General features: G+C 36.9%; 1 protein-coding gene across 10 annotated transcripts in view; it reads left to right on the forward strand.

The window, feature by feature from the left end:
• The window catches only part of ARFIP1 (ARF interacting protein 1), a 42,239-nt gene extending 28,339 nt beyond the window's left edge, over positions 1-13,900 (forward strand). For all 10 annotated transcript variants that reach the window (XM_084517685.1, XM_084517680.1, XM_084517684.1 and 7 more), the window contains 4 exons: positions 531-752; positions 4,178-4,335; positions 7,278-7,452; positions 12,295-13,900. In XM_084517685.1, coding sequence (XP_084373811.1) covers positions 531-752; positions 4,178-4,335; positions 7,278-7,452; positions 12,295-12,450 — 711 coding nt within the window. In that variant the 3' untranslated portion in view covers positions 12,451-13,900. The remainder of the gene's footprint in view (positions 1-530; positions 753-4,177; positions 4,336-7,277; positions 7,453-12,294) is intronic.
• Positions 13,901-15,457: the final 1,557 nt, after the last annotated feature.

Below are 15,457 nucleotides of genomic sequence, written 5' to 3' on the forward strand. Positions count from 1 at the left end.
TCCAAAAAATGAAAGTAAAAACTTAGAGCTGTTCAGGGTCTCACTGGAAACTTAAAAATAAATAAATAAATAAATAAATAAAAAAGCAGCCATGCGTCGTTTGGAATTGGATGGTTGGTAGACAAAGCCTGAAAGATGACTGAGTAGAAATTTTTATGCAAAACTGGTAGTACTTCCATTAATGGACTTTAATATAGAGAGCTAAATAATTGCTTCTTTTAACTTAATAAGATTCACCAAATGTAAAAGAGATAAGCATTCTTTTACTTGAGAAGCAATTAGTTATGCTCTTGATTTGCTAACTTGAATATTCATATTAGTAAGAGTTGAGACTTGTCCAACTGTTCTTGCTGAGTCCTGATGAACTTCTAAAGAGTGTGTTGTTTTTTCAGTTTGTTGTGCAAACTTATATTGGGAGGGGTGATTGTGAAAGAATTGTGTGTAATTATCTGTCCCTTGAAGCTGAAAATGGGTGTATGCTGTGTTGTCTTGGATATATTTGATTCTTTATAATTTAAATTTTTTTCCAGTGTACACGTCAGATCATCTCTGAAAAACTGGGTCGTGGCTCGAGAACAGTAGATCTGGAACTAGAAGCTCAAATAGATATATTGAGAGATAACAAAAAAAAATACGAAAATATCTTGAAACTGGCACAGACGCTGTCCACACAACTCTTCCAGATGGTGCACACCCAGAGGCAACTTGGAGATGCTTTTGCTGACCTGAGTTTGAAATCATTGGAACTTCATGTAAGACTTTTATAGTGTTTTAAAAAAAAAAAAAAAAAAAAGGGCAGAGATGAAGATAAGCCTAATTGACTTGTGCAGGGTGTATAGTATCTAGCAGCTATTTCTATAAGCGTTGTTGGTAACAACATGATGTTCTTTTTGTTAAAAATTTATGTAATTAATTTAAAACTATAGGATATCACTGCAGTTACTGGAGTTCTTAATTGTTTCTAAATGTTTGCCTTTAGCTGATAATTGGACTCAAGAGCTGACAACTTTGCTTTGTTTATAGAAAATGCATTTTACTACGCCTTTTGCTTCTAATGAAATGTCAGTGTTCCAGAGCATTACTTCATGCCAATTACAGGATGTCTTTGGGGAATATGCCTGGGAGTAAGTAGAGTAGGGCACATTACTTCACTTCTTCATGTGAAATGTGAGCAAATGATTTTTCTGTAGTAAACTGAAGCACTGAGACTTCATCTCAGAGTCCATTTTTTAATCAGAATTTTGCTACTAACAGGACTAATCTATATTCTTTGGAGTTTCTGAGTGAGAGAGACAATTTCAGATAACTGCATTTGGATTGTTCTTAGAAGTTTAGAAGCTTATGTAACACTGTCATTTTCTTACTGATCATAAAGCTGTGTGCTGTAAAGAAAGAAGGTAAATGTTGCATATCAAAAAATAGCTGGTTTGCTTCTACATTGATTTTAACTCTGGGATTACAGAATAATCAGTTTGATACTGATACTGATCCTTTGGAAAACCAGGGTTTTAATGATTTCCTAAGACACAGGTGCCAAAACAGCCCCAATTAACGTTGTTATTAAAGGTAGAACTTGTGTTTATTACTCCCTTTTCATGATTCTCTACTCCTGCTGAGTTTCAGGGGAGGAGATGGAGTTAATGTTTATAAATAGGAATCTTAACTGATAGCTAGTTTTTGTTTTGTTTTTTTAAAAAAAAGAAAAAAGAAAAAAGAAAATCTACTGCAGTGCAAGTCCTAGTATTATAGCCTGACAGATGAAAATCTGAAAATATAGCACTTATAGCAGCTAAGAAATTAAATCTGCTAAAAGTAGTAGTTCTGAGTAATCAGTTGACTCTTGACACAAATGTGGGTATGTGGTTTGTGGCAGGACTTAGTGATTGTTATGAAGTATGTGCTGAAGCTGGATGTTTCTTCTGAAACTTGGATTAAATCTGGCATTGTGCTCTTGTTTAATGAATGCTTTTTCCATGAATAGCTTGTATTTCTAATGGGAATACTGTTCCTCCAGGTTCTTTCAGCATCTTGTACTGGTCTTGGAATTTGTTTCAGTCATTCATCTCTTATGTAGATTATTGAATGGGGCTGTTCATAAAAATCAAATAAAGGTTTCTGCTGCTGTAATAAAAGTTATCTAACCTTTGCCTCTTGGAGACTTGCCTGATGTTTGTCTCTTTCCTCTTTGTGTTTTCCCTTTGTTTAATCTGTACTGTATTACTGTCTGTAGCCTGGCCTGTTCTTGAATGTTTGGATAGCATTGTTGTCTCTGAAACTTGTGCGAGACTGCAAGTGGAATTTCTGAGCAGTTAGTCTTTAATGTTTAATTTGATAGCAGCATGTAAGGGGGAAAAATCACTTCTTAAAGGTAATATTGTTTGGTTTATGCATGTTAACAAAATGAGATTTTAATGTGGTATCTACAGAGGCATTACTTAGAATGAATGTTTTACAGTTTCTCTTTTGGATACAAAGATAACTCCTGGTTCCAGGCTCATGTGCCTCTAATTATACAGACTGATGCCTTCCAATTTTAATTGACCTGTGCATGGAGCACGAACTCTTGATACAGAAAGGATTTCCTGTCTTTCATAAGTGTTATCTGCAAAGGCTGCAGACAAAACTCACTTTTTTTCCTGTGAAATTATGAACCAGTAGCAAGACAACTTTGGTGGTTTGCATGTCTGTCTCTCAGTACTGCAGACCACGATGGTCCCATCTGTCTTACCCCCCTGCTTTGAATTGGGTAATATTGCTCATTTGGGTCTGCACTGATCGGGGTCAGAGGACCAGCTGGAGAACTAATTGTGGTCTTGTCTGTAGGAGGGAAAGTTCAGACTAAGTCCTGCTAGAGGAGCAGTCTGACTTCTGCTGTTGCCTTTGCCTGGATGCTCCTGCTTCTTCCCTGTGCTAGTGCTTGTGTTGCTGTGTAGTTAGCAATGTCAGAGGAGAACCAGCTGGAAAATGCTTTTACTTGATTTCAGCAGGATCTGTGGTGATCTGAGGGAATACTTCTGCCATACGAACAGCTGTGCAAAATGAAGGAGACGAAGTTACCTTTTAGCAGGATTTTTTAGATCTTAGCTCATGAAAAGGTGCCCTAGGTTGTCTTCCTATTTTCTCCCTTAAATTGTTCATTTCCACTGCACCTCCTTTCCTAGAAACTCCTTCCCTTACCACTGCCCATTAGCCTTACCCACATGAAGTCATTAAGTTAACATGAAATATCATTTGGCTTCGGTTGTTTGTTTTAGATGAAAGGAAACTGGGAGAATACAGTGCTTCTGAGTCAGTTATTGGCAGACCAAGTTCCAAATATGTTCCTAGTGTGTTTTATAGCCATTGCAACCAGAAATTATACTCTTTTATGAGAACTCCCATCTGCAGAGTATGAAGATGCCATATGGATGACATAAATGTAATAATTGGACTTGTTTGGCATCCGTGCATTAGGAAAATCTTTGCAGCCTTGGTCAGTGCTTATGCTGCTGTCAGAAAAGGGAGGAAAAATAAAGGCAGTAAGTCATATATCCAAATGTGACTGGAATGCCTTGGAGATAATTTCTCCCTTATTCATTTAAAACTTATATCTGATCTACGTTATTGCTTTTATTTGCTATCCGTTGTGATGCTCTGCCTTTTTTGGTTATTTACAGCCTAATAAAATATTATAGATCTTTAATATTTTTTTTCAGTCCTCCTTTCCAGAATGTGTAAGAACAAAAGTTAGCAGCTAATTAATGCTGCGTGCCCTTGTGAATTTAGTTATATTACTGTATTTAATGTAGCGGTGTCTCTGTTGGCGTTAAGGCATTACCTAGACAACCACATGAGAGATGCTGGATTAAACCAGTGCTGAATGACAACGTAATGATTGTTAGCGCTTCTAAGTAGCATTCATATTTTTCAAGTTCAGAAAAAAAAAAAAAACATTATGAAATAGAGTTTAACATCACATGGTTTCAAAATTGTAAACAGTGCTTTACTAATGTTAGAGGAATTTCATAAAAGCTGTGAACTGACTATTGTATTGAAATCATACGTGTTTAATCATAACTGTGTCCAAACAGAAGTGACAGAACTTCCATGTCTGTGTTTTTGTATGTTTTTTTTATAGCTGCTGATGAATGTTATGATTTGAGATGATCTACAGTTCTTTTCTCTGCTCTGTTTACAGGAGGAGTTTGGCTACAATGCAGATACGCAGAAACTTCTAGCTAAAAATGGAGAGACTCTTCTTGGGGCTATTAACTTCTTTATTGCCAATGTGAACACATTGGTGAATAAAACAATTGAGGATACGTTATTGACTGTGAAACAATATGAAAGTGCCAGGTATGGTTATTCTATGTCTAGCTATTTTAATTACCAATTAATCTTGAGGAAACAAACCTTATATCAGTTTAGCCCTTGCATTTGAGTTACTAACCTGCTATCTAAAACCTTGTCAGTATAACACAACTCTCATATAATGAGAATTTACAGTTATCCGTCTCATTGTACATATCTTCAAATGTTTTGTAAATGTTCTGTTGTAGACTTCATTTTATTTTATCTTTGTTTCTGAAAAAGAGTAGCTTTTTTTTCCTGCTAGCAAGCTTAAGGTGGCTTTCTAAGCAGAGGAACAGTGCAAGATTAACCCGTTGATCTAGCGATGTTGTAGTTAATGAAATAATCTTTGCCTGAAAGGCAGTTCATCCTGTGTTTCTGTTGATGCACAATACTTGTAGTTCACACTTCAATTTTTATATAGAAGTTGCAGGTTTGGTCTAGAAAGGGAAAAAACAAAAATGCTTCATAATGGGTGAATAATATCTAGCAGAAGATAATGGATTTCCTGACCTGGAGATTACTTTACTCCAGATACAGCACAGCACTGAGGACAAATTTTCTTCTGGTAGTGGCTAGAGTTGTGGCTCTTCATGCTTCATTCTTTTCCTCTTTCAGTTTCATTAAAGAGGATAGCATTTTTCTTCTAATTTGCTGAAAGATGCAGTTAATGCACTTCTTTTTTATTTTTAGGTCAAAAACTGCAAATGGCTTGAGTTCTATAGCTTTCTCCTTTTTTTTTTTTTTAATGGTTCTCTTCTAATGCTTTAAGTGTACTTATAAGCAAAGTACTAAGTTGTTGTTTTGATATTCAGGTAAACTTTCAAAAGGCATGAAAAGCATAACTAACCTAACAGTTACGTTGTGTTTTATTTTTTTAATCCTTTACCTTAAAAAAATAAAGCCAGTTCATACACTTCTCAGGCATCCTCTTGAAGCTTTATACATCTGCTAAGATTGTTCTTGCCAATCCTTCTGAATGTCTGGTTCTTTCCTCCTGAAGTACTTCGGAGTTTCCCTTTCTTTTCCTCAAAGAAATACTTTCCTTTTTTCCATTTTAATAAAGCAAATAAATTATGAAGGTTCTTCACTTACGTAGCCAGTCTGTCACTTTGCAATCGAAAATGGCTCACTTTTATTTTTGATCTTTCTCTTCCCTTTCCATGGTTGTACTTTAGCATTCATCTGTTTCTCCCTCTTCTATCAGCTCTTTATTATTTTCCTTTTGGAACTAAGTCATAAATTCATTAAATAAAGCCTGAATCATAGTGGCAGTGAAAGTCAGGATGAGACCAGTGAATACTGTAATCACTTTTCCTCGGAATACATCATATTATCCTTTGGAGTGCTTATGCCACTAGCTGACAAGTTGGTTTTTAACTAGCTTTTAGTTTTGATGCTTCCAGTTTTATAAATGTCTATACTTGACAAAGTAAGACAGAAATAGGTTGGTTTGTTCCATTGAAATCGGTATCCATCACATGATACACTAGGTTCCACTACTTTAAGACCAAAACCAAATGAGTAGTGAGTGAGGCTTGGGCAGGGGTGCTTGTGACCGTAGGCTGATCTCTGGGTATTGTTGGTTGCTGTACCTGGCCAAGTGCTAGATGGTACTGAACAAAGGAGCCCATATTGCATAGGAGGAGGGGAAAAAATTTAAAGGCTGTCACTGTTTGTCTCATCCATTTGCAGTAATGTTTTAAAATATAAAAATAGTTTATCTGGCAAGGATCCAGTGTTCAGTAGGCTTTTATGTAACGCTGGAAAGCAGAAGATGAATTTCATGATATCTTTAATAATAATCTGTAGGTGCTTTTCCACACACAAATGCTACATGTTGATGAACAGAAAGCTGAACTTCATGTAATTTTGTTAACAAAAATTTGCTTGATGTTTTTGATGACAATGTTGAATAGAAGTTTATTGTTCTTGAATACAGAAGTATTTTGATTTTTTTTTTCTCATTAAAATGAGAGAAGGTATGACTGCATCTTGATTTGTGTAATAAAAAGTACATTCTAACATGGAAGAGTATCAGGAGGCTTTCTTTTTAAATAGTGATATGTGAAGACTAGATGAGTTAATTTAAGTATTATCAGGCAAGAGCCAATACCATAACTTCAGTTCAATTTTTGCTAGCAGCATCTATAACAGAATTTCATATTTTTTTGCAGTGTTGGCTTCTCTTTACTTGCTAATTACTGCTGACTTTCCTAGGAAAAAAAGTAGATTAGAAAACCTTTTTCATCTGGTTTTATTTAGAAGTGGAATATATGCCTTCACTGCAGGATTAGCTGAAGTACTTATTCTCTTGTTAGACTTAACTTTCTCTCTTAGCTTGCTCAGTGGTGGTGATCCAGGGTATCTGACTTCCCTAGGTACATAGGATGAGCCCTTGGCAGGGTATAAATACCATCAGCCTCTGTAGCCACAGGGCAGATTGTTCCCATCCAGTTTTGGGATAGCAACTAAATTAGAACATGTTGTAAAAGCCTTGGGACATTTTGGTAATTTTGGTAAAGTAAGCCATTACTCACTTCTGCTTAAGGGGATGCCCTGCCTGTAGTGCTTCTCATGCTCTTGATGCAAACTGTTCACTATGATAATTCAGCAATAGGAAAATGACGCATGGGAATGCACTCTGTGGCTAGATAAACTGTCTTAATAAGCTCAGATGTCCCAGGGAAGGACCTGACCACTGAAGCCTGCACAAAGCAGAGGGTTGGAAGCATGTTTGAGACAGCAACAGAACGCTGCGGAAGCAGCTTTTATACTATGTACATAGAGGTGTTTTTTTCTCCCTCCTATTAATCAAGATAACTTGCCTGTTTTTTCTTTTTTTCCCCCTACTAGACTGTTTGCTTTACTTTCTGTTGTAATTGGCACTTATGTGAAGTCTGTTTTAAGACACATTGCCTTTACATTTTTTTCCTCCTCTTTCTCAGGATTGAATACGATGCCTATCGAACAGACCTAGAAGAGCTGAATCTTGGCCCTCGTGATGCAAACACTCTACCAAAGATTGAGCAATCACAGCAGTTGTTTCAAGTGCATAAAGAGAAGTACGACAAGATGCGTAATGATGTATCTATCAAATTGAAATTTTTGGAAGAAAATAAGGTAAGTAACAGCTTCTGGTTTTGTGCTTAGATATTTTGTCCTGTATGTTCCTCCTTTGTTAGAAATACTTTTAGTTATTTGATCTTAAAATATATCCTAATTTAAAAGTAGAGCAAGCAAAAAGAAGAGAAAACAACCCTTTTCAATTCCAAAAGAATATATAATGGAAACATAGCTTCTGCGCACTGTTGCTTTATACCAGCGTTTGCATTAGGACTAGGGGTTTGGAACCACATAGCCCAGATAGTGTGTTAAGAGTTAGTGAACCAGGTCATCAGGTGATTTTAAAGCCAGTATTGTCCTGAGTTTCATTCATTGTTATGCTGAACTTGTAGCCGATTAACTTGCAAATGGAAAAATTCTTATCAAAACTCACTGTCCTAAACAAGGTGAAGTCTAATCCAAATGCTGATAATTATGTTCTTATGAGGATTTACTAATTTAAGTTTTAAAACTAAACTAGGTTGAAAATGGGTATCCTGAAGGTGTTGGGTATTTTTGTTTACATCATTTTCCTCTTTTAGTATGTTGTTTAATATTAATATAATATATTACAGGCTTGTGGTGAAACTGTTTGTTTCTTCTAGCTCATATCTGTATGGGAATTTTGATGCTTGAATTCAATTTAGTCAAAATAACACTTACCATACTTCTTGGTTTGCATTAACTGTATAGTGCAATGATCACTTTATACAGGTACGAAAGCTTCAGAGTGAAAACATCTTACTTCCATCTTGCTTCACAAAAAAGCCTTTATTTCAAAAAAAAAAAAAAAAAATATATATATATATATGGAACACTAGTGAAGTTGTTTTCCTGCTGACAGACAGTCCTGGATTAGGTCAAACATCCTGTTAGCAGTCACAGCCTACAAATTTAGTTTCTGGAAGATAGTTTTTTCCTTCCGTTTTTTTACGAAGAGGGGACTTTAACATGCTTAAAACATTTTATCACTGGTTGATACTTCCAAGTTCTGACAGTAGAGATGTCAAAATATTTTCTAAAGGGAGACTGGAACTTTGTTCCCAATTAAACCACAGAAAGGATTTCCTGTACAGTCAAATAATGGGCTTAAATATAATTCTGTACTGAGAGGCCTGCTCACATAAATTCCCTGTTGGTGTTTTTGATTATTTTTATGTACAATTCTCCAAAATATACTTGACATTATCTTAATCCTAAATTTGTGAAGAGCTTTTTTCTCCAGGTTGCAGCTGTCTATTTGGGTTTTTGTTCTTCTGTTGCCCAGAGCATTTCCTGATACGTAGTCAGAGGCAGTGGTTATCTGAGAGATTCCTCTTACCGACCTGACATCTTTATTCCTTTCTCTGGTGTCAACCATCTTTTGTCAACATCAGCATAGGAGAGCTCATGTGAGACCTCATACTTGTCCTGCAGCTAGTATTAAAAAATCGGAATGCACAACTGATCAGCCAGACGACTATATAACCATTACAAGCATTAATTTTAATTTTTAGGTTCATATAAAGTATATGCAACTGCTCTTAAGTCAATTGTATTTTATACTTTAAAGGATTATTAACTGTATGATCAATAAGTGTTAAATTTAATTGAAATTAAAATCTAATTTCTACAATCCCAGATGCTCTACTTCTTCCAAAGGTACCTGAGAACAATTGCTTACTCAATCAGTAAATGTTTGTGTGTGTCTGTAATATTGCTGCTTCAGCTGATGGAGTGGTGCACTCTTCAGGAGATGGTTTAAACTGAAGACCATATATGATGTTGAACTGGCAAAGGGAAAAGCGTTTTTGACATTGCTAAGGTGTTACGGTAGTTCTAGGGAGGGCATAATAGTGGCTATACTGCTACTATATCCTTAGGAGGAGCAGGAACTTGCTGTTTATTTTAGTGTGCCCATTCATGGGACCAAATTGTCTTGGTGCCCATTTAATAGAATGGGAGGTCAAAATAAAGGAAGATCAGTCAGACAAAATACATGTAGTGTTTTACTTGGGTTCTCACAAAGGGCTGCATTTGTAGGCTCTTCTGGAAAGCCTTTTTTTTTTTTTTTTTTTTAGGCTTATTGTGTGCAAGGCAAATGAAGGTTAGTATTTGAGTAGCTTTATTGAACAAGGAATGGCCTTGCCAGACGTGTGTTACAACATGCTAGAACATGCAAATCTCTGATCATCGGTGTTACTAATACACATCGTCATGATTCTGAGTCCAGAGGTGCATCGATCCAGAGGTGATAGTTCAGAGATTAATTAGGGAAGTCTTTAGGTAAGAATGGCGCAGTAGCCAGACAGCTTTCCTGCTGTTGATTGTGAACCCTTGGGGCTTGGGGTCTTCTATATTCTGATACAGGATATAGTACAGTGTAGTCTCAAGCTTAGTTATTGTTTGCTTGTGTCTTGAATGCAGAATTGTGTAATGAAACTTGGCTATAGCAAAGCAATTAAGTATTTTAGGATTTAATTTTCAGTTAGATATATCAGTTCATGGTTACCTCCTAATAAATACGTATTTTTTTTAGTCTGGGCAATACAAAAAAAAATAAAAAATCATATACACACAAAGGAAGCATGAGGAAATGTGGGGAAAAAAACAGGAAACGTGGGGACTGAGTTCCAACCTACAGTATCTTGTGTGTGAAATAGGAAACTCGCATCTTCTCTCTAGGCCATGTCCATTTTTTGTTTATGTAGAAAGTTCAGTTTTGTTTTGAGACTAAAGTTTGCCAAGTCTATTATGGAATGCTTACTCATCTCGTAATGAGGAACAGATATGCATATAGTTAATTAACAAGGGGCAATAATTTAAAATGATGTTCAACTTGAAAAAACACGATGGTTTTTTGACAGGCATGCTAGTTGCACTTTGGAACCCGTATTTTAGCAACTTAGAATTATGTTATTTTATTGATAGGCAAATCTTCAAATGGTTATTTGCTGGAGTGGGTGCTGCAGTTCAGTGCTTAAGATTTGGCCTTTAGCTCTGTAATCTGACAGTCACATCACATCAAGGCTTTGGTGTAGAAGGAGGTGGTCCCGTCCTCTTGTATCCCCCTTCCCCCACATTGCCTTCTCTGTTGTGCTTACAGAAGTGTTTTTGCAGCTGTGCAGAGAATCAGATTGGGGAACGGATCCAGGCTAAGGCAAATATGTTGTTGTCTGGTTAGTTTTAATCTAGATCTGTTCCCTGATCCAACTGACTGCATAACTGCGTGTTTTGCCAACACAGGCCTAAGGTGAAACACTATGGCAGTGGGGATCAATGGTTGGATACGGGAGTGGGCAAGGCTGAGCTTTCTTCAGGGGAAAGCTGTTTCACTTTGAACTTGGTTTTAAATGAATGCTTGTAGTCAAGATTTCAGCTGTTTTGGGAGGTTTTGTTGCAGTGGACATCAGGTGATTTGAGATATTAGATTACTCTCTTGTCTCACCTGGCTGCTGCTTCATCGTTGAGCTTACAGGAGGAGTTGAGTATATGCTTTTATTGAATGTTTAATAGAGCTGAGGACAATGAGTTCCCCCAGTCATTTTGGGGATTGGCTTAGGAACTGTCTCCGGAAGGAGGAGAGCAGAAGTAGTAACATCCGGCACCTCAGCTACCAGTTTGGTAACTATCCCCAAACTTATATCACAATGATCTGGCTCTGGGATAGAACTTCATAAAATGAGTTAGCTTTGGTAGTTCAAAAACAAACAAGCAAAGCGTTTTTCAATTTGAATTATTTGACTTTGTTGTCAATTCTTGGTTGTGTGTGCATACATGTGTGTATATACTGAAGCCTAGGCCTGACTGAATACATACAACTATCAGATGATTTCAGAGAAGTTCACAGAAGTTTTGTGATAAAAGCTACCCAAGCAAAGTACCTATAGAGAAATCTAAACCTGCTGCCTGTCACGTCATCCCTTTGGGCTCAGTCAGCCACTCTGTGTCTCTGTTCTCTTCCATGTTGGCTAAGTGGGCTTGAGGTCCTGTAGGCTGGAAACAGGCACAGGGCCACCTCTTCGGTAGTCAGGCTTTGTGGCACAAGAGTAGGGTTGTGCTGGGCTGAGAGTACACACAGGAACAAAAAGGACAAGTTTCTGGTTATGGGTAACACTGGACGGATGCCTTTTCATCACACTACTACGCATTCATGACTTCAGGTTTCCTGGTGTGCTACACTGAAAATGTAAATGTTTACTTGACTTTGCTTAGACTTCATCAGCACTATAGTCTGTCATCGGGGACTAGACCAGAAGGGAACAGTGATGCCCTCCGGCTGCTTTCGTGCCCTTCTCCCCAAGTTTTGATTGCTGCGATGAGTTGTGTTTCACAACTACTCTGCACGTTTTATAATCAAGATATTGACTAAGCGCTGTAAATAATCCTGCATTACAGGAGGCGGGCAAGAAATATTGCTGGGAAAAGAGCATCAGTTTTTCTTGACTTGAGTATGCAAGAGCTAGAGAACAGCACCTCTTTGCAGGAGGGGACAAATAAATGAACTGTATACTTAAAGCATTTGTCATGTAGTGTCTTAGGGAAATGCATTTGGCTTGCAGGTAGGTATACTGCACAGAGGTATGGCATCTAATTGCAAGTAATCAAGTATTTGTAATTTGCTAACATTATGCTGTTCAGTGAATTGCTTGCGGTCCGAGCATATTGAGTTGGTGTTGCTAGTTAAGCTTACTTTATGAAAATACTAAATCACTTTAATAATAGGGAATTTAATATTTGCATTTTGTATTTGTAAACTTTCATTAAATAACCTCGTGTGACGTCTGAGCATCTCAGATATGCCTGTTTTTGTTATAATGGATGTGTGACGTTATTTGCATCTGCCTGTTCATCTGAACCAATCTCTGTCCTTGCCTGCAGGTTAAGGTGTTGCACAATCAGCTCGTTCTGTTCCACAATGCCATTGCAGCGTACTTTGCTGGGAATCAAAAGCAGCTTGAACAGACACTTAAACAGTTCCACATCAAGTTGAAAACTCCTGGAGCAGATGCTCCATCCTGGCTTGAAGAACAGTAATCAGAGAAGAGGAGCTGATGCTAACCTAAAATCAATAAATCTAATAAGAATTAAGGGTTGGGGTTGAAGGACTGTTGTAGTGATTCTTGCACAGACAGCTTTAATTTTGTTTCCCTTTTATAATACTGTAAAACTGAATTTGGTGGGAAAGTGGGTAACTTTAAGGTAACCAAACATAATTTCTATCATTTCAAATATAGAGCACTCCTTTTGTATGTGAAGGTTGGTGGTTATTTCTGTAGCTGGGATGGGGGAGGGAGGGAGGGGAAAGAAAACTATATAGATTTGCACTGACAAATTATGTTTGTGATCTCCGGTCATTTTGGTGGCTGGTCAAAATATTTCCAAATGGAGGTTTACATGATTTGTACCAACATCTGGTATTTTATAGATGAATATAGAAAACATCTTTAATGATTTTCGTATGACTTTTAAAAAGGAGAGAGTTAAAAGAATATTTTGCAGATTAATAATATAAGGTCTGTATGCAGTACCTGCGTATAAGACAGCAGTATCAGAACACTCATTGACTAGTGGAATTAGAGCAAATGCCTTTTAAAAAGATGTACATTTCCATCATAGAATTAAAGGAAAAAAACACTAAAGCAAGAATCACTGTCAGTCTGAGGCTTCTAAGCACACGTTTTTGCTTTGCACCAAATGGTTTGCTGAGTGAGGCTGACCATACAATGTACTAATTTCATTTAAAATTTTACTTTCTCTATGGAAAAAAAAAAAAAAAAAAACAACCGTACTAGCCTTAAATCACAGGTATGTGCCTTTTTACAAGATGTTTTCAACCAGTGTACATAATCCAAGAACCCTTTCACATAATGGTTTGTCAGTTCCCATCGTGGGAAAGTAGACTGTGTAAATGCTGTTTCTTTGTACACTTAGAGTGAATTGAAGCTTTAGTTAATCTTCATGGACAGAAGCGATTTTGAGAAAGGAAATTGGGCCAGTATGATTTTTCTATTTAATTGAAAAGCATACGTCAGTAAGGGGAGTAATGAGGAAGATATTTCTTTTTTTTAATTTCTCCATCAATAGCATAGTCCTTCTTTAAATGTAAAATTCTGTCAATTTTATCATATACATTTTAAATTGAGTGTATTGAAGTCCTCATTTGCACATGTTACATTGCTTTGTGTTCTATTAAGTAAAATGAAATACTTCAAATATGTTATTTACAACTGTGTGGATTGTATGATTTATGTACTGTATGTTCAAATGCCTTTCAGCTGACATTCTTAAAGTTTTCAGTGCTTAACACAACTGTATTGTAACTGTAAATCAAACTTTTTAATCATTCCTCATTAAATTCTTGGCCTGACAGAGCCTTCCTTATGTTTTTGTTCTGTCAGAATCTCTTGTTATCGTTCATTTACATTCCCCAGAATGTATATCCTCTGTGAATTTTGTATTCATATTAAAGGTGTTTGCAGTCTAACTTCCTTGACTTGTGATGGTTAAGAGTACAACCCAGCTTCTGCAGTGGAAGTTTCATTTTGTATTTGAGTTGTTCCCCTACCTATGAATTTCTGGGAAATCCGTAGGTTATAACACTGCTGTTACTTTTTCAGGGTGATTTAATGATGTGCAAGTTCAAGTTGAATGTAGGCTTAACATGAAACAAATCCTTTAGTATGTGTATTTTCTTAATTTTAAACTTCTATAGCTAACTTCATATTTAAGAACTTCTATGAAGCTGTTGTCTTCCACTGTCTGCAAATCTTGATGTGTGTATGATATGATGGTGCAGGTAGCAAGTTAGCTGTAGACTGTGTGGTTGAGGTAGGATGTACAGGCAGCATCATAGCAGGGGTAGAGAATGCAAACCTATTGATTGCAATTGCAATTCCTACTCTCAGAATACTATACAGGAAATATGTAATTTTGGTTTCAGTGCAAGATTCATGCTCTTCCTGCTGAATATAGTCCATGCGCAGAAGGAAGTGATCTGTCAGAAATGGTAAGAGTGAACTCAGGTCTGAAACTGTTTTGTGCAGGGAGGAGACCTATGGCATTGTGCAAGCCTCAGACTTTTGTGGTGGCTTAAAACTGATGGAGTGTCTTCAACTGGAAGGAAAGGTTGGACAAAACAGATTACTTGCTGAAGTCTCAGTGTAGAACTTAAGACCAGAGAGAAGGAAGAATGATTTCCATTTTGCTCACCAAAGCAATTGTTCTAATTGATAGCCTCAGAGAGGAGGATTCTGCGTTTAGCTGATTGATGGGATATTGAAGTGATTTCCTTTTGTGGCACGTGGATGGTGGCAAAAGAATGTGAAATATATGCTCATGAAAGAATTCAAATTCATGCCTGATATTCAAAGCTAACTTCAAATCTAGCCAACTTTAGAAGCTTTTTCTTCTGGAGATCGTGTGCGGAAGTTTCCAGTTAGAAATAATTATGGTTGTTTTTCTAATACAGAAAAAAGAGAAAATATCTGTATATTGAGCTTCTAATGCTGACACTCATCTAGATGGACAATTGTTTCACAGTGGTGGTGGTTTTTTATTTCGGCAAGGGAGGGGGCATCATACCCCCATCTACTGGAGTCTTGTCTGTGTAAGATTTGTTCTGTTACAAGTTACTGCATTAGTGCTCTTAGTGTTGCCTGAGGTTCATCAAGAAGAAGGATTTCAAGTAGTTAACAGCACTTCAGACATGTTGCCATAGCTGACTTACCAAGCAGGGACCTACAGAGCTGTTTCTCTCAGTGACCATACTGTAAGTTTCCTACGCTCCTGGCTTGTTTGCAACTTGTGGCTTCTGTTATTTCGTATGAATTCTACAGCAGCTCTTCTACTCTAACACGTAAGGAAAATGCTCTTTGGCATACTTCATGCTTTACCAAGCCCTTACAAAGCCTTCTCTGGTTATGAAGTGTATCTGTAGCTACATTTGAAGAGAGGTCTGTGCAAGTAGAGTACAGTAATAATGCACTGGTATCATTAAAGTAGCAGCTTGATTTCAATCTTTTTAACACATTCTCCCAACCTT

Source organism: Aythya ferina, assembly GCF_964211825.1.
Source record: "Aythya ferina genome assembly, chromosome: 4".
Lineage (NCBI taxonomy): Eukaryota > Metazoa > Chordata > Aves > Anseriformes > Anatidae > Aythya > Aythya ferina.